General features: G+C 39.3%; 1 protein-coding gene across 2 annotated transcripts in view; it reads right to left on the bottom strand.

Annotated features, from left to right (window-relative positions):
• Positions 1-19,496, bottom strand: part of LOC127568645 (B-cell lymphoma/leukemia 11A-like) — a 162,266-nt gene that overhangs the window by 27,880 nt on the left and 114,890 nt on the right. Inside the window, exon 4 of one of the 2 annotated variants that reach the window (XM_052012629.1) lies at positions 12,112-12,247. The exons of the other annotated variant lie outside the window; for it this stretch is intronic. Coding sequence (XP_051868589.1) covers positions 12,245-12,247 — 3 coding nt within the window. The 3' untranslated portion in view covers positions 12,112-12,244. Of the gene's footprint in view, positions 1-12,111; positions 12,248-19,496 lie in introns of those variants that run through there. 2 annotated transcript variants of the gene reach the window in all.

Here is a 19,496-nt window from a genome sequence, read left to right as displayed (position 1 = left end):
TATCTATAGACTTTAACCTTGTATGTTTGACAAACAGTTGGGTTCTGAGCAAGGGCACCAATATACAGTTTCATGTCATTTATATATGTGTGTGTATGTGAAAACAACTACTACAGAAAAAGAATGCCAAGGAAAAATGGTTTCATAAGCTTTTAAAAGACACTTCCTTGAGGCTGCTAGTTTCAGAATGAACAGTTTTAGCTGCAGTTGAGTTTTGTGTTTCACTGGACTGACATCAAAGTACTTGATAGCATTAAAATGTGCTTAAAATCTGGTCAAATATGCATTATAAATGACTGATGGAAAATTAATTTTACAGTCTTTGAAGTTCTTTGGGTTTAAAAATCTATGTTCTACTTTCATTTTGTTAGTTCTATGGTTCTTCTAAATCTAGAAAACCTTAAAGGAGTATTGTTGCTTTTAATCCTTTCGAATTGAGCCACATTCAAGTTACTGTCAGTTCAAGCACCTAAACCTTTATTTTACAGCTATCTAAAATGCCAGAGGAAATCTTTGAAATTCACATTACAAATTCCTTGAATAAGCTACATCAGATCATTGAAATAGTTCAAAAATATTTAATGCTCATTATTAATACTGGTTAAGACTACATGCCTATCATCAGGCTGTATACAAGACAAGAAAAAAATCTTTCCCAGACCACAGACATTCAAATGACAATGCTACACCTTTAAATAAGGTTCGTCCCAACAACAACCATTAACTGTAATTGATAACAAATTACACAACTTATGATACTCAAAATACACTGGTCAATGAAAATATTTTTAACTGCCGCCCTCTTCCTGTTTCATAGCTTGCAACTTCTTGAATTATTTCTGATTTCTTTTCTGTATATTAGTTTATCATTATCTTCTTTTCTCTCATTCTCTCTCCCTCGCACAGGCATCTCAAGAATATCTTCTATTGTAATTGCTATATCTTTGTTCATCCATCACTCTTTCTACAAACACACCTTCATGTCATAAAACCAGAGCAAAAGGTGAAAGCATATTTCTCTCACTCGGAGTTACATTTCAAACATCAACTAACCTACTTACTTTGTTCTAGCAGTGGCAGAGATCCACTTTTTTTTTTGAAGCTTTTGGAATTATTGTCTCCAGTTCTGGACAAAGGCTGACAAAGTGCCAGGTAGAAGTGATGTGTAGCATCAGGGCACAGATATGAAGTCTTAAGTGCCAAAGCAACAGAACCATGTAGTGAAACATCAGGGTAGAAACTTGCCTTGGGTGGTGGTGCTCATTATGCTGTGGGACTGGAGAGGCAGTGAGGGTGTGAGCAAGACCCAACAGTCAGAGGATTGGGGAAAGGTGCTGGACTGGAGGCCACTCCAGGGTTTGGAGGACAGGGGCACATTCAGCTGACCAGAGATCAGTGCCTTGTGGGGATGTGGGAGAGTTGAAGCTTCCATGAGGGAGTTGTTGATTCAAGGGGGTGGTGAATGGTGAGTCAGAGGTGGCAGGGACAGCAATTATCAGGAATGGGAGTGGCAAGATCAGTGGTTGGGGAGGGGAGAATTATGGAAGATAAGTAATGGATTTAGAGGGGTCCCAATCTAGTTCATGCGATGAAAACATAGTTGTTCTGCAAGTATTCTGCAGATCAAAATCTTAATGATATTAGTGACTAGCTGACTGCTGGGTCAGAATCTGTCTCCTGACATTGCCTCATAGAATTATACAGCAAAGAAACGGGCTCTTCAGCCCTCCTCATCCATGCCAACTGTGATGCCTATCTGTGCTAATCCCACTAGTTTACATTAGGCCCATATCTCTCTACACCTTTCCTGTCTAAGTACATGTCCAATTGGCTTTTAAAGATTCTAACTATCTCATCTCTGCCCCTCATAATTTTATGAACCTCTAAAAAGTCACCCCTCAGCATCCTACATTCCAGTGAGAATAAATCCAGCCTATCCAATTTCTCCTTATAACTACACCCTCCATTCCTGATGAATCTCTTCTGCACTCTCTCTAATGCTACCACATCCTTCCTGTAATGTGGCGGCCAGAGCTGTACACAAAACTCCACGTGTAGTCGGACCCACGTTTTGTACAATTGCAACCTGGCATCCCAACTCCTATATCGATGCCTCAGCCTACGAAGGCAAGCATACCAAATGCCTTCCTCACTATACTTTTCAGCTGTGTCTCCACTTTCAGGGGCCTATGGACTTGCATGCCAAGGTCCCTCTGTACATCAGCGTCCCTAACGTCCCTGCCATTTACTCTCTATATTCTACCAGAACTTGACTTCGAAGTGTATTACCTCAAACTTGTCTGGATTAGATTCCATCTGCCACCACTCCGCCCAATTTTCCAGCTAATACCACTGCCCCACCCAATTTCCCAGCCTCCTCCCTCCTTTCTCTCCTAATCATCTGCCTTCTCCTCTTTTCTACTGCTGCTGACAAGGACAGACCCCACATAATTAACAGGTTTTGGAACATGGAACAGATAAACACGAACTCAGAGACCTGCTCTTAAATATCCTGCTGTACACTTTGTGATCGGTCCAGGCGGCAGAAGGGTTGGTTAGGACACTGACGGCCTGCTCTCTGCTGCTCCAGGTGACAGCGTGGCTTATTAAAGAACCAGTTTCCCTTGTGTCCAGCTGGCATTGAGAGTCAGGTTTTCAAGGGGCATCAGTTGTCCTCGAGGAGCTGACCTTTCTTCTGGCATGGCAACTTAAAATGGAGGACACAGTGGGAGGTCTCAGGAACAACAAGTCATAATTGACCTTTCTCAGGGGAATACCTGCAAACTCAGGGAGTTTCCAACAATCTCCAGATTTTTTTTGCGTGTCACCATCAAGGCTATCTTGTGTCATAAACCAGACTACAATCCTTGAGAGTCCCTTGATTCACTCTGCTGCTATTCTCCACCTTTGTTTTGAATGTAATATTGCACCTGTCATCCCCAGGTGTAAGAGACCATAAAGGATCTGCATGGACAGATGTGAACAGGCCAGCACATCTACTTCATTAGGAGTTTGAGGAGATTTGCTATGTCACCAAAGACTTTTGCAAATTTCTACAGATGTACGGTGGAGAACATTTTGACTGGTTGTGTCACAGCCTGGTATGGAGCCTCCAATGCACAGGATTCAGGAGGCTGCAGAGGGTCGTAGACTCAGCCAGCTCCATCACGGGCACAACCCTTCCCACCAGAGGACATCTTCAAGAGGCGGTGCCTCAAAAAGGCGGCAACCATCACTAAGGACCCTCACCATCCAGAACATGCCCTCTTCTCATTACTACCATCGGGGAGGAGGTACAGGAGCCTGAAGACCCACACTCAGAGATTTAGGAACAGCCTCTTCCCGTCTGCCATCAGATTTCTGAACGGTTCATGAACCCAGGAACACTACCTCATTATTCCTTTTTATTGCACTATGTATTTGTTTTGTAATCTATAGTAATTTTAAATCTTTGCACTGTACTGCTGCCACAAAACAACAAATTTCACGATATACAAGTCAGTAATAATAAACTTGATTCTGATATCATAGAGAAACACTGGTGACAGGAATGACACTGGAGTGCCAAACAATGAATATCCACAATAAGCTGCTTTCAACATTGCATCAAATTTGTTCATTATTCTAGGTGCATGTAAAGAATGCTAATGCTTGCATTCATCAACAGAACCGTTCCCATAAGCGTAAAGCACACACTTGACCATTCCAGATACCAATGCTTTTGCGTCGAGGAATATTCACAAGTGGCCTGGTGAACCATACCACACTGCATGTGAACCTGGGTTTGAAACATACTATTTACAGGAGAAACACCAACAAAAGTGAGTAACAAAATGGGCCAGATCTTACACCCAGGCACCAGCATTTCTGTTGGACTTACCCACATCTCTCCACTGAATTCCCAAATTCTACGGCTGGTGCAGAGTAAGCTGCACTGCCTGCATCACCAGCTGCCCTTGAACTTCACTGGTGGGCTTTACATGGTGCCCAACCGGGCAGCCCAACATTACACAGGCTTCCCAGCTCTGCGGCTGGGGTATCTGCTCACTGAGTCTGCGGCAGGTTAAATCAAGAAGAAGAAATGACGACTGGGAGAGGAGCAAGCAGACCTTTTTATTTGATTTACTACAGTTAATGTGTTGTTAATTGTTTTAAACTCTCATATTAGAGTCTATTTTTAGAAGTCTAATCCATTTCTAATTTTTTAAAAGATATTATTATTATTTTTTAATAAATCCCAAGCGTTTTTGCATGTTTGATTTTGAATGTTTGTGAAAGCCCTTTACAATTTCAGTGACAGTGTTGACAGCTGGTTACCCTGTGGGCAGGACCTCACTAACTGCCAAAGCCGAGTGGTGAGCACAGCTGGCTATTTATGCTGCGAGAGGCCTTATGCTGTGCAGACCACACCAGTGTGCAGGGAGCCTGTCTTCCAGTGGAAGACGGCAACCCAAACTGTACTGGAAGAAACTGTTTGATTCAAGCTCAATGGAAGATCTGCCTCAACATATTATACTTCAAAACATTGAAAAATATTTCATGTTAAGTGATATTTCCATTTCACTATTAATCAAAATACATACAGGTGTAGTCATCTTCTCTATAACCTGAAATAGCGAATAGCAAATAGCTAATAAAGAACAAGAGCTATTTGTGCAATTACTCTCATGTAAGAATTATTCACTGCAACAGGACATGGTGAGAATGCTGTTGGATCAGTGTCTGATATCAATGCAGAATCTGTTTCCTAAACTTGGGAAGCTCCAAGAGGGTCCAGCACTGGAAGAATATCTACGAGGGGTATGTTCAACCTGTGGCCATTTTAGCCACTGGGAAGTTAATTGGTTTTTCTAGAATCTTAACTTAAAGAACTTCTGAGGATTTGAGCTCTTAATAGCAATGTTGTTCAGGAACATGGAGGAGAGTTGCTGGTTTTGCTTGGATACTGATAGGCAAAGAGGCTTTCCAGATGATATGCTCCATGAACCACCTACAGCCCAGTTGTAAGCTACAGACCAAATCTCTGCATGTCTTGATTTTCCACGCATTGATGTATTGACTTGTACAAAGTGCCCAAAAAAGGACCTGTTGAGGATTAATTGGTTGATGGAGAGTGTTCCTATGTCTTTGTCCCATGGCAGTATTTCTTGAAAGCTGAAATTAAACCTATGGCTCTGATTCTGGCATTCCTTCTGTCACGTTGGTGTCCTCACCAGAGATGACTACAGCCTCAGTGATGGAGACAACAAATCAAGATTTTGGATGAAACTTAATCTAAGTTTCAGAAATACTGTCATGGACATCAGAAAGCCATAGAACATGGGTACAGGATACTCAGAGGATTTATTTTAAGTTTGTAATAAAGCAAGCTGAGTAAGCAAGACGTTATGAAGCATAATTTGAAAGTACATGTTTATGGGCAGATTCTTATTAAGGAACATATTATTTCACATTTACCAGACTGTTTAGACTCTAAAGATGGACTATCTCCTCAGACTAGATGATAATATTTAACAGCAGAAGGCCAAGGCCATTTTGCTTTGTTTTTGATACACGGCTTTCTTAAATATATGGTTTCCCACATTTTTCTTTGCCATGATTTGGGCAATCTTGTGAACCAAGTAGTTTTGCAGTAATTAACTAGCTTTATTAGAATTTGTGGCCCATGACCCATGCCTGCCTTTGACCTGGTACAGTTGTTATTATTGATTTGTTTCCAAAGAAAATATATTTGAATTTAATAAATTGCATTTTAAAAGAAAACATTTAAAACCTTGTATAAAGTCAATGTTCTACAGTTTAGTTTTGATCTCAACATTTTGACTCCAATCCCTTTGTTTTGTCCATCCTGTTGCCTGATATTCATGAAAATCTAATGATCGTGCCTCCAAATAAAACTACAAAGCCACCTTTTGCCCACTCATTTAATCTGCCTTTAACACGTATCATCAGTTCACAATTCACCTTCCCACCAGTCTTTGCAAATGTTAATAGACTGTAAATACCCGACTCCTGAGGCATCCCACTAATTGCAGCTTTCTAACCCATTTATCCAAACCTTCGCTTTATGTCTGTTCACCAATCTTCATTCATAGCAGCAGGTTGCCCTCTATCCCATAAAACTTTTTACGTAGCAACACACGAAATGCTGGAGGAACTCAGCAGGTCAGGCAGCATCAATGGAGGGAAATGAACAGTCAACGTTTCGGGCCGAGACCCTTCATCAGGACTGGAAAGGAAGAGGGCAGAAGCCAGAATAAAAGGGTGGGGGTGGGGGGAGGAGTACGAGCTGGTGGGTGATAGGTGAATCCAGGTGAGGGGGGAAGGTAGGTGGGTGGGGGAGGGGTGGGGAGTGGGAATGATGTGACAAGCTGGAAGGTGATAGGTGGAAGAGGCAAAGGGCTGAAGATGGAATCTGATAGGACAGGTCAGTGGACGATGGAATAAAGGGAAGGTGGGGAACCAGAGGGAGGAAGGTGTGGGTGACAGGCAGGTTGTGAGGGCGGATGAGGAGACAGAGAAGGGGTAAAGGGTTCAGAGGGATAAGGGAAAGTGGGTGAGTGGAGGGGGGTGGTGGAGAGAGGATAGGGACGGAGGGGAGTGGTTACCGGAAGTTAGAGAGATCAATGTTGATGCTGTCAGGTTGGAGACTACCAAGGGGGAATATGAGGTGCTGTTCCTCTAATCTGTGTCTAGCTTCAACATGACAGTAGAGGAGGCCGTGGACAGACATGTCAGCGTGGGAATGGGAAGCCACTGGGAGATCCTGGCTGTTCCAGCGGATGGAACAAAGGTGCTCGACGAAACGATCCCCTAATCTGCGTCGGAATTTACCCATTTAGAATCTACCCATCTAGCAATCCAGCATCTGCAGTCTTTCTTGTGCCTCCAACCTTTTTATGTAGTACCTTATTGAATGCCTTTTGGAAAACCAAAATACACTCCAATTACTGATAGCCCTTTAATTCAGCTAGCAAAGAACCCTAATTACTTCAAAGACACAAATAATGAGACATTAGGGGGTAATTTATCCTTACCCAGTCACAAACCCCAGAGAGACAGGTGGTTAAGGTGTTCCCGGATTATGAATTAAACATTATTCCCCTTTCATAAAACTATATTGACCTAATCATGTTATGCTTTTCTGGGTGGTCTGTTATCAGTTCTTTACTGAATTTCAGCAATTACCTGAGAACTCACATCAGATTAATTTGCCTGCAGTTTCCTGTTTTCTCTTTTCCTCCTTTCATGAATAGCTGCGTTACATCTGCTGTTTCCCAATCCACTATAACATTTCCATAACAGGGAGAGTTTTGCAAGATGACAAACAATGAACGTACTATCTCTGCAGCCATTTCTGTTACAGTCCTAAAATCCAAGCTATCAGGTCAAGAGGATTTGTCAGACCTTAGTCCCATCAGTTAGTCTCACACTTTTTCTCTTGTGATATTACTGTGCCTACAGATGAATGAACAACAATTCACCCAAAAAGAACTGGTTAAAAATTGGACACCACAAATACTAAATTACCTGGGACACTTTAACTACCTGGCTCTCTGGGGTTTGTGACTGAGTAGGATAAAGTGACCCCTAATCTCTCATTATTTGAGCCTTTGAAGTAAAACAATCCCAATTCTATTACTAACTGCTCTTGGGGGTAGGGGTGGAGGGTGGTGGACGGGGAAAAAGGATTTATAAAATGTGCTTTTACAAAAAGTGCGTAATATCCCTGAACAAAGGATATTTATATTCATTCTTCCCTTGTCCTTCAAGTTGCTGCAGCCACATGATGCAAATGTTGCAATTAATGAAAATTTTTGTACACCTTGGGGCTAACTCTGAAATCCATTTTACTATGAACTTGATGGTGACAGACATTATGAATTGTACAGATGTACAGAGGTTTGTCTGAAGATTCCACTGTTCATTTTTCTTGCTACTTGAATTTCCAAAATTACTTAAGGCAGGGGAGAGGGGAGAGGGGAGTGGTTGGAAGCTGCAACAGGAAAAAGTAGGGAGCCTCGAGAGAACATTTCAACGTTCAATCAACTGCATTCTAATTCTTCTCCATGTCATTTTCCTGTCCTTGCACCCATACAGCATGGATCATACTATGACTCTGCAGCAGCGAGAGGTAAAACAAAGTCAGATGGATTTGATGAGATTTATTCCGAAATTCTAAGGATACTTAAAAACTAATTTTCCCTTTTTTTTTAAAGTTAGTTTTCACTACAAGCAGACCCAGTAGCAAGAGGGGGTAGGAGGAGGTGTAGAGTGGGGAGGTAAATCAGTATGTGGGGTTCCTCACAACAGCCCAAACATGCAGATGCACCTACTTGCTAGGGTAATATTCATCCCATAACACACTTCAAACCCTACACGAGAAGCTGGCTCTGCCATTGGTGTCCTCTTTCACTATTCCTCTGACGTGTTAGCCTCTTTCCGTGGAGCGACCAACAGATCCCCCACATCGCGGAAAATGACAACCTGAGAGAGTGAAGTTCTCATAAGCACATCTGCTGAGAAAAGAGACAAACATTGTCTTGTGTACTTAAGGGTTCCCTTTTCCAGAAGAGATTCTGACATAGGGGAACGACGACACAAGTTTGTGAATGTCTGACTAAGTGCGATGCTGCTCGCACTTAACCTCTGCATGTCATGCCAGTACAAGAATGAAGACGTGCCAGAGTGGTCGCCTCTCAACATAACCCAACTGGCTGTGTCCACCAACCGATGAGCAATCATATACACAGGTATTATTACACTCTCCTGCCAATGAGCATGATGACAGACTTCGCAGGGTCCAACTTTTACACAACTGTGACATCTGTTGCAAGGATGACTGCAATACCAATTCACACCATCAGGCCAACATAACAGCGACAGTACCCCTCAACTGCAGCCTCAAGTCTATCTGCACTTCTTCAGAGATGCACTGTTCTCAAGACCTGTCAGTGGTACCTTGGGGAACAGGGCTACTTTCCTTGCAATTACTGCCATTTTATAAGCCACACAAAACGTGTTTGAGTGTTCAGAGGCTCTGCTTGTATAGAAAAACATCCCACCACACTGGTTTTCCTTTCTCTTCATTTTTGACTCACTTTTCTTTGCTCCCTTTCCCTTCAAAGTGGTCATAGATTGGAGACTTTTAAGGTTGCCGTGATTTTATTCTGTCTTCATCACCAGTGTGTTCTCTGAACACATCCAAATCTGAACCTCTAACTTCACAAATACATTCAGTAGCATATTACCATTCTGGTGCAAGTTACATTAGCTTAAACCATTAAAAATTGGTCTACTAGAGTAGATGAAAACTAGTTACCATTTTCATAAGTGTTCTGGTAAATCACAATTATAGAAATACATATTGGAGGAATTCTAAATATTCTCCACAGGTGATTCATTCTTGACTCAGATTGAATTTTCAAACAGAAGCAATGGAAGGAGGCTAAAAGAATAGAGCAAGATTGATTAGATTGATATACTGACTGATATAGGATGCTCAAAAACACGCATGAAAATTAAAGAGGGAATTGTCCATAAACAAAAATAGCAAAGTGGTACCTGCTTGGCTGCTGTGGAAAGACGAGGCAACAACCATTTGTCACTGTTTTTAAAATAAAATGTTGAACCTCTTAAATCTGGCAATTTTAAGTCTTGTTCATGAAGAAGTGGTGAACTGTTTCATGAATTTTAAAGTTTTCTATACCACTCAACATTAACGATCAATCTTATATGCCTGTGCTCTTACAGAAGGTGGCTTTGAAAAGATTGGTTCCTGATTATCACAGACAGTCCTGGTCTAATGACCTTGGTGGGGTACCCTTAACAAAATTGCTCCAACTTTGAAATGTCCATGCCTACAACAGAAAACATAGATTTAGTCCCAGACTTAATAGCATTGGATGCACATGGACTACTGGATAAGAAGCATAAATAGAATAACATTTCCCATTAGTCTAAGACTGATTAATGCATATCTGCAAACAAGATGAGGCAGCTAATAGTCAAAGAGATTCTTTACCAAATATAGAAGGTAAGTCATGGATATTTAGGATTTAAAACTCTCGTAACAGTTTCTCTTAGCTAAAACCAATGAATAAAAGTCAAAGGTCAGCTTAGATCTGAAGTTGAAAAGGACAAGACAGAATGGAAACTTGATCAAGAGGTACAACAATTTAATTGCCTCCTCTTAATTGTAGATATCCCATATATTTAAAAGCACTGTAAATCAATTGTGGGGAAAATCTCTAGCATTCAGTGTAATTTTTTTCTGAACGTGTGTTTCTGGCAAATCAGCTAATTTTTGTCTGTTTCAGCAGAAAGCCATATTTTTTTCTGACTCATAATAGATAAAATTCCACAGTGAGCTAGAACTAGGGTATTAGTGCTGAGGTTCATTTTCCCCCCAGAGGCAAGGTCAAAAGCTGGTCAAGTTACTAGCTTAGACAAGGTAAAGTGGTTCAGCCCAAACTGCATCAATTTCTACTGAGCTATGTATAATATTAAACTGAAGTCACCAATTTGAGGATGCCACAACAAAGCCTTTTGGCTTTGAAGCAGCAATATACCAATTTACACTGGCACTTTGGTACTGGACTAGTACCACAAACAATTATTCAAACACCTGAAGATATGTGGTGTATGAACAGAAATTGATCAAAAGATGTATCAAAATAATTAGAAGAATTAAGTAATTATACTGAACTTTCCATTTCCAGTAATGGAAATCTGGTGTCATCCAGCAGTTAAAGCCCTCACATACCAAAATATATAAGATGTCATTAGCTTTAGTGAGAAAAGGTTGGATTGTTTCTGAAAAATAGATATAGTTCAATTCCTGGTATTGTTTTGTTTCTCATTTCACAGAAAGTGCACTCAAGACAAACAGGTAAACAGGTGTCTGAATTTATTCAGGCAATAAAGTGCCCAAGGACTGACTACACAAAGTAATAAGAGTAAATTGCAATTCATTCCTTTTCTATCTTAGACTTGATACAATACACTATACCAATCACTCAGAGATTATATCTCAATTAGTAAGAGAACATGGGCCATAGGATCCATTGTGATCATCAAAATTCAATGATCTTGGGTGGCAGTAGTGTTGTATTTTAAAGTCTAATCTTTTTTTTAAGCTTTCTAAACAAATAAACTTGTTAACCAAAATATAAAATGACCAGTTGCTTATTACAAATCAATCTTTTCATTTTGATGCAAGAAGCCAGAATTGATTCTCACACCTCAAGGTACAACCAAGCTCAGGGAGACACTCTCCTAACCCTTGAGGTAACACTCCTGCTGTTATTTGTAATTCTATGGGTTTTTTTGATCCAATATGATTTGCAACCTGGAAAACCGATTCTTTCCATCTAAAACATGGGGATTTTGAGTACTAACATTCTAATACATTTGACTGAACTGATATAGAACTGAAATAGTTCTCACAGAGAGACTTTTGCAAATAATATGCTTTCTTTACTGGTATAAGAAATCATGTATCCCTGTAAATGGAATAATAAAGAATACATTTTCTACCAAGCACATTCTTTCCAATAGAAACATGCAATTCCTGATTCCTATTTACTTGAGGAATCAAATTTCATCACAGATAGGACACACTCACTGCACGGTGTCCACACCAATCTTCTATGATTATGTTACATACTGCACAATGAACAATGATACACAATGAAGCATTTCATCATGTCAGTAAAAGATGTTGATCAATTAAAATGTGAAATTGCTAATCTTATTCATCCCCCTGTCAACTGGCCATTCATTAGTGTGCTGTGTGAACTATTACAGGAGAGAACAGGACCTCCTCATGCTCTTGCCTCTTCATCCCCACTCACTCCACCCCACCAAATATGCCAGTGGATAAATACAACATCTTTATGTAGTATTCAGGCAAGTAATTCCCAGGATCAAATCTTTTTCTCGACTGAGTGAGCTGCTTTCAGCAATGGCTAGAACTGAGCCTCTGAAAGTGCTCTAAGCATACCAGGCTAAAGAGGAGGAGAGAAATTTGCCCAGGATTTCTACTCCTGATCGCTAGCCAGCACCCTTGATGCGACAATGGTGTAAATGGTGGTTGGATGAGGACAGGATCAGGCTAGGCTGTGATGTTCCCACAGTCAAACAGCCTACCAGCACTCACTGTCTGGGCTCACACATGAAGAATGGCCACACAGACGAGGTATTGCAGAGCTGCCGACATTCATTGATCCGTATCCACTGTGAGTCACTGCCTCCCGGAGATGAAGGGAAAGAAGAGAAAAATTGAAAGAAGAGGTTAAAAAGACACCAATTTCAAGTAACGTGAGTAGTTTTAAAAATGAACACAAACAAAGAGCAGCAAAGAAAGACAAGGTAGAATTGTAAGGAAAGAGAAACACCATTTGTACTTGGAAATCATCAAGGCTTTGGATTAAAAATTAACAACAGGAATAAAAATCACAGGTGTTTTTAGAATCTCAAACTCACCCCCAGTACCATCCCAGCCCACAAGAATTTTACACTTTTAACGTATAAAGTACCCAGGATAGGCCAGCAGCACTTCATTACCAAACCCAATTTGATATGTAACAAATGAGACGGCATTGTGTTATTCAGCCCCCTACTTGTGTGTCATTTAAACATTCTATCAAATAAAATGAAATTTGTTGAGTCTTACATCACAATAGCAAAACATTACTATATTTAAGTTTAAACAAACATTAAAGAAAAATTCAAAATTTTTCTCATTTACAAGCACCATGCAAAAATCTCTTCCTGATACAAATCTCTGTAAGAGCAAATGCATAATGGAAGCTCTATGTACAATTTATAGCCATGCCATTCTCTAGTGCAGTATTAATGCTATGAGAGCATTGATGTGAAGTAAAAGCAGCACAGTATTGTACAGCAAACAACATTTTGAAAATAGCTTTTTAAAAGATGCCATTGAGTAAGGGAAGTTTGTTGCTCAACAATGTTCTCATTTTTATCTAGGTCAAATAAACAGTGGAATCACAGTATTGAGCATATGGATGAGTTGAAGATAATTTTACTTTACTATGGTCATAAAAAAAGAATGAGCTAAATTATATGAATATTATTAAGTACATGTTTGAAATGCAAGGTGTTTTCCCTTCTTAAATAGCTTTTACAATTCCACTACACAGAGTACATTGAGTAAATGGGATTTTTGGAATGACAATCAATAACTGGTGGGGTTCCACAGGGATAAGTGCTGGGTCCTGAATTATTTAATCTTTACTGATGACTTGGATGAAGTGACCAAATCTGCTGGTGAGTTAGCAAGTTGTGTGGAGGACACAGAGTCTGCAAAGGTATATAGACAGAATAAGTGAGTGGGCAAGAAGCTGACAGATGGAATGCAATCTGGGAAGAAGAGACATTATCCACTTTGGAAGTAAGAATATAAAAGCAAATTATTATTTCAATGGAGACCACAAAATGTTGCAGTACAAAGGGTCGGTGGGGGGTGGGGGTCCTTGTACATGAAACACAAAGAGTGGGCATGCAGGTACATCAAGTAATTGGGAAGGCTCGTGGAACATTGGCCTTTCTTGTAAGAGGTATGGAATGTAGAAGTAGGGAAGTTTTGAAACAATTTTGTAGGGTGCTGATGAGACCTTATCTGGAGTACTGTGTACAGTTTTGATCTCCATATTTATGAAAGGATGTGTTTGCATTGGAGGCAGTGCCCGGGAAGTTCATTAGGTTGACTCCTGGGACAAAGGTATTGAAGTAAAAAGAAAGGTTAACCATGTTGGGCCTATAATCACTGGAGTTTAGAAACATAAAAGATTCTGAGGAGGAACGTCAGGAATGGATGCTGATAAGATGTTTCTCCTAGTGGGGGTGTCTGGAACAAGGGGGCACAGTTTCTGACAAGGGGTTGCCCATTTTAAGTGGGAGGTGAGGAGGAATTTCTTCTTACAGAGAATCATAAATCTTTGTAAATCTCTACCTCAGAGAATTGTGGAGATGGAGTCTCTAAGTATGTATATGCAAGGCAGAGACTCACAGACATTAAAACCACAAGGAAGTTGAAGAGAACGAGGAGAGAATGGGGAAAGTGGTGTTAATACCAGGATTGGATCAGCCGTGACCTTATTAAACGGTGGAAAACATTCCAACGTCCAACTGGCCTACTCCTGTATCTTATAGTTTTCTATTATAAACTTTTGCACAGGTCACAATTAAGGAAACTGTGTTAAAACTAATCAAAAATATTTTGAATTTCTTAAAAGAGAAATGAATACTTTTTTCAATAAACTCTCGAAATTAATTACATTATATGTGCTGCCAGCTGGTGATATTTTACCTGATTACAACAATTTTTTTTCTCTCCAGCAGATTTTCCAACATTTGGATGAGATAGATTGAAATGATCAGGTTGTAGGTGGTGCAGTTGATAGGTGCCCCATTATACAATACTGCAGGTTGTAGAACATGGGGCCCCAATGTTGACTGAGTAGCCAGCGCTGTCACACATTTGAGACCTAGGAGTTGCCCCAGATGGAAAACTACTGTACAGACAACTCACCACAAACCATTCTCTCACAGCCCTACTAGGCATCTAAACAGCAGCGCTGGGATAAACCTGTCAGCCATCTACCTGCTTGGAAATGAATGATGCATGTTCTTGGAAGACAAAATGGAAGCCCAAGCCAAAAAATTTACAATTAGATAATTCATGTGAACACACTGGTGAACCGACTTGCCAAAATAGATTATTTAACCCAATCTGGAAAAGTTTTGATTTGTTTCCTTTAATTTGGAACTTTAATTGATTTAGTTCATTTTCTGCATTGGAAAAGGAAAAAAGAATCATAGTGTCTCAAAAAATGAATAAGGGGACAAATTAGTCTCTGGTTCCCATCACTAAACATGAGTGTAAATGCTGGCCACTATCTACATTCATCTCCACACATTCAGCTTCCCAATGAAACTGAACAAGTGCCAGTGAGTTCAAATGGTGGCTAAAATGCTCAAAGTGTTCAGAACTGGTGACCAGAAGTTAATTCCTTCCCAATATTTGTCATTTACCACTGAATGTGCATCATTAGTGCAGTAAAACATTCATTTGCCACATTGTTTGCAATAGCCAGTATATGTTGCCAAGGTGCACAAAATATAATTTAGTGAAGGTCAAATAGTTAGCACAATAAAGATATTTTTCTAGTTTAAGTTAAAACAGATCATTTCTATTTTACTCTGCATCAAGTATCCAAATAAATGCTTCATTAATTACTAATGAAAAGTGGTTTAGAATAAGTATCATTAAAGGGAAATTCAGGCTTCAAACAGCTTCTATTTAATACACAGATCATCATCCATTACCTACTTCCCAGCAGTAAATTTATTTTCATCGTTTTATTTACATAGTGAAAGGAAGTTCCAGTCTGAAGATCCTCCATTTACTGCACAGCAGTCATTAACTGCTTTGAAGAGATTAACAGATTTTTGTCACCAGGGAGCTGGAATATCTGTCTTTACTAATTTTAGTAAAGATAAAAGTGACAAGAATGAAAAGTGTTATTCTACTTTTTAATCAATATTAAGGAAACAGAATCTCAGCCCTTGGATGAAATTGGAGTGTGCACTGAAGCTGTCTAAAATAGAACTAGAAACATGAACAGAAAGGAGTGCTGGAACAGTGGTAGGCCATTCAGTGCCTCAAGTTCTGGCATTCGATTAGATTGAGTCTGATTGATACCTCAACTCTAGTCACTACTACACTCTGTTCTGCCCTTGTCTAAAAGAAAGCCATCAATCTCAGTTCTGTAATGTTCAATTGACTTCATCTCAATGAGTTTATATTTTGAGCAGGTGAGGTAGGGCTGTAGCCGGAGACTGAAATTTTAGTTCTAGATTTCTATAGCCCTTGGTGAAAGGAAAGTGGTTCTTAACAATTCCCTTGAACCACCTTAGTTCGATTTTAAGCTTACTCAACCTTATTTGGACTCCTGCACAACAGGAATAAGAATTTGTATATTTAACCAATCACCTCTTTCATTCAGTTAAATCTCTTTCATATTCAAAGGATGCAACACTGATCTCTGGAACCTTGACTCTTAATTTCTCCCATAACCGTATGGACAAATCTGTGCTTCACCCCCATTGAGGTCAGCACATCCTTCCTCAGGTGTAGTGCCCAGAAGTGAGCAGAGTACTAGATGGGTTCTATCCAGAGACTTTTATGTAACTGTAACATAACTTTATCTTTTTCTATTTCAGTCCTTTAGAGATAAGGCCAATTATGTTCTGTTTTGGTAAAAGTCCCATTCATCTGAAATGTTCACTGCTTCTCTCTCCGCAGTTATCTGATTCTACTAAGCAATTCCCATTTTATTTTAGATTCCATTTAAATTAATTTTTGTACCTGTCCTTGATGTTGCATTAACTACAAAACATGAACTGCTAAGACTCTGCTCCTAGTTTACCATTTAAAGAGCATACTGATCTGTATTTCAAAATGATGAGCATGGAAAACCACAATGAATGCAGCTTGCCACAGTTTTGCTGTCTTACTTAATCTGCTCGTCGTCTTGACCCTGTCCTTTCCCCACCTACACATTGTGTAGTGCTATCTTACTATGGTCAATAAACATGGAGATCCAGTTTTCCATTCCTTCTTATAAATTTGACAAAAATGGTGAAAAGCAGACTTCTCAGTATATGTCCTTGGAGGACATCACTGTCCACCGTAAATTGACTCGAGTGTTTAGGTGAATGTTAAACTCTAGAGGAAGTTGATGGGAATGTGGGGAGAATAAAATAGCATTTAAAAAAATGATTAGTGTAAATGAATGCTTGATTGTGGGCATGGAGTTGGTGGGCCAAAGGGCCTGTTACTGCGCTGTCTGACACCATGACTCTGTGACCTCTTACCAACTGGAGTAAATGGCTATTTTTCCCTACTGTTCACAGATCTTATGTGGAGGTGATTTCTCTTATAGGTGGTATTTTAGCCACAATTAACTCCACTGGAAAGAAATGAAACACTGAAAACAAAAATACTGAAGCCAAGATTTCAGATTCCAGAAAATACTGCAATCTGGTGCACTCAGTGCAGACCTGGCAATTCATGACCACCATTTAGGTAAATCAAGGCAGTCACATTTAAACTGTTTTGAGGATGATATATTGGGCTTAACATTAAATTCACTTTCAATGCTTCAAAAACAAAAAACTGGTACAAGATAAGCAAAAGGTCCTGAAGCTAACAATACACAAGAAAAATCTATTCTCATCAACTATTTTTTTTCTATTCACATTAAACTCATCCACAGACACCACCAAATTTTGATAAGATGCTGCTCCCATATTTTACAGTCAATAATGGGATAGCATGTGTGAGAAGCTATAAGTGCTCCAGGAATATGAAGCACTTCTTAAGGTACAGGTAAGTGACATCTATACCATGCATTCATGCCAATATGACACTTGGAAATAGTGTCTATGTGCGCCTTTAGTTGACATTAACAGTGGGAGAGAATGCTAGTTGCTGTAGGAAATTATTTTATGCAATTCTTAAGAAAAGATAGGTGTGTCTTGGATTGGAACTCCACTGTGCACCTGGAGTTGCAGTAAATGCCAGCTAATCGAAGGTTTAAAGCTTCTGACTCATGGCCTTATTTAGTACTTATTCTGGGGGCAAACTGCACAACATAGTAAATCTAGCGATCGGCAATTATGTACATCTATACACTGACTCAGCAACAGTAAAACACTAATAAATCAGATGAAAGATACCAGGCTTCTTTCACATGAGTCTCGCTGCATAACCATTATCAACTTGAGAAGTATTTTTGGATTTCATCTCCTGGAAGTGACACCACTTTGCAGGTGCAGTATCCACGAAACAAAATGCCTCAAAGCTACCTATGCTGCCTTAACTGCATCCTATTTATTAATCCAACAATTTATTCCCAATGTATTTAAAGTTAATTTTAAAAAACTAAAAAGAAATTCAACAATGACAAAGGCATAAAGGAATAATTTGCCAAAATACTTGTTTTCAGTAATTGCATAAGGACATCCAACAGAGTTTGCCAGTCTGAACCAAGTGACATTCAAAAATGGGTTGAGTGTTTCATAGTGCAGAGTGGGCACACACTACTATGTATTGGAGAAGACTGTGGCTGAGTAATTTGGTCAGTGTAGTGCCTTTCAGGAAGGCAACTGGAGTAACAGTGCAAATTGAACCAGTAAACATCATCCCACCCACACAGTGGGGTTCCGCACCATTCCAATGCTACCAGCAGTGGTACTTAACTTAATTAGCAAAATATAACTTTATGAAAACTTAGACAAACATTGTTGTTTAGAAACAGATTTTGTAACTCCAAAACAAGATTTGCTTTGTTTTTTTTCCCAAAGCCCTTATTAGTAAAAGAGACCATAAAGCAGTTGGATTGTCATAAAAGAAATGTTTCTAATCCCCTACAGTTCTTTAACAACTTGCATTTACATAGTGCCTTTAACATAGCAAGACATCTAAGTCACTTCACAGGAGCATTATCAAGCAACATTTCACAGTGGAACAATGGAAATCAGGGTCACACAAATCACCAAAATTGTATAAGATTGCAGGGACAGAAGAGGTTGCAGATAAAGAGACAGATAATGGATTTGAACCTGTGTAATTGGTTCTTATCTGCCTTGTATTAAGGCTGATCAGGTCACTCATGGGTAACCAGGGTTAGGCAATAAATACAAATGACACCACACCCCCAAAACATGCATTTTTTAAACAAAAACATAGATTGAAAAGCAGCAAATTATTTGTACGTAAGGCAGCCGTTTTCCATGTAGCAAGAACCAACAAAAAGCAATGAGATGGAATGGATCAGTTAATGTGTTTCAATTCTAATGGCTGAGGGAGGAATGTTAGTTAAGCCACTAAGAGTATTTTTTGATCTTCAGATGAATGCAAATTAAAAGTTAAAAAGGTGAGGCTAAGAATTTATATTTTAAGGAGGAAATCTTTCTTGAATCATGCATCACTTTACATCATTGTGTCCATGGAGCCTATTCCCTCAAGGAAAGAAAACTTACTTCCTATTCTTTTTCTCTTTTCCCTTTGTTTTTCTGGTGTTACTCTAAATGTTAGTGATGGATTCTTACTTTTCTAGTGAAATGCACATTGTTTTTAAAAAAAAGCATCTGTGAAACTAACTGATTTTGAATGTGGCATAAAAAGTTAAATTATCTGTGCCTATATTCTGAAGTAACAATATAAACAAATGCAAATCACATCAATTTAAATTGGAACCCCTAATACAGAGAATCTGTCTGAAAAATATCCTTGAAGCAGACCTGCAATTTTCAACTTTTAAGCAAGTGATCACACAATCTAATGTCAATAGATTTGCAGATCTACAGCTTTCAAAGGCTGACAGTTATAGAATATTGGCCTCCAATTTGTTAAAACATTAACAAAAGATTATAACTTAATAATAGCATAAACAAAAATTAAT

The sequence above is a fragment of the Pristis pectinata genome, chromosome 3 (genome assembly GCF_009764475.1).
Source record: "Pristis pectinata isolate sPriPec2 chromosome 3, sPriPec2.1.pri, whole genome shotgun sequence".
NCBI lineage: Eukaryota > Metazoa > Chordata > Chondrichthyes > Rhinopristiformes > Pristidae > Pristis > Pristis pectinata.
The sequence above is the reverse complement of the archived record's forward strand: the minus strand, read 5'-3'. Positions and strand labels throughout refer to the sequence as shown.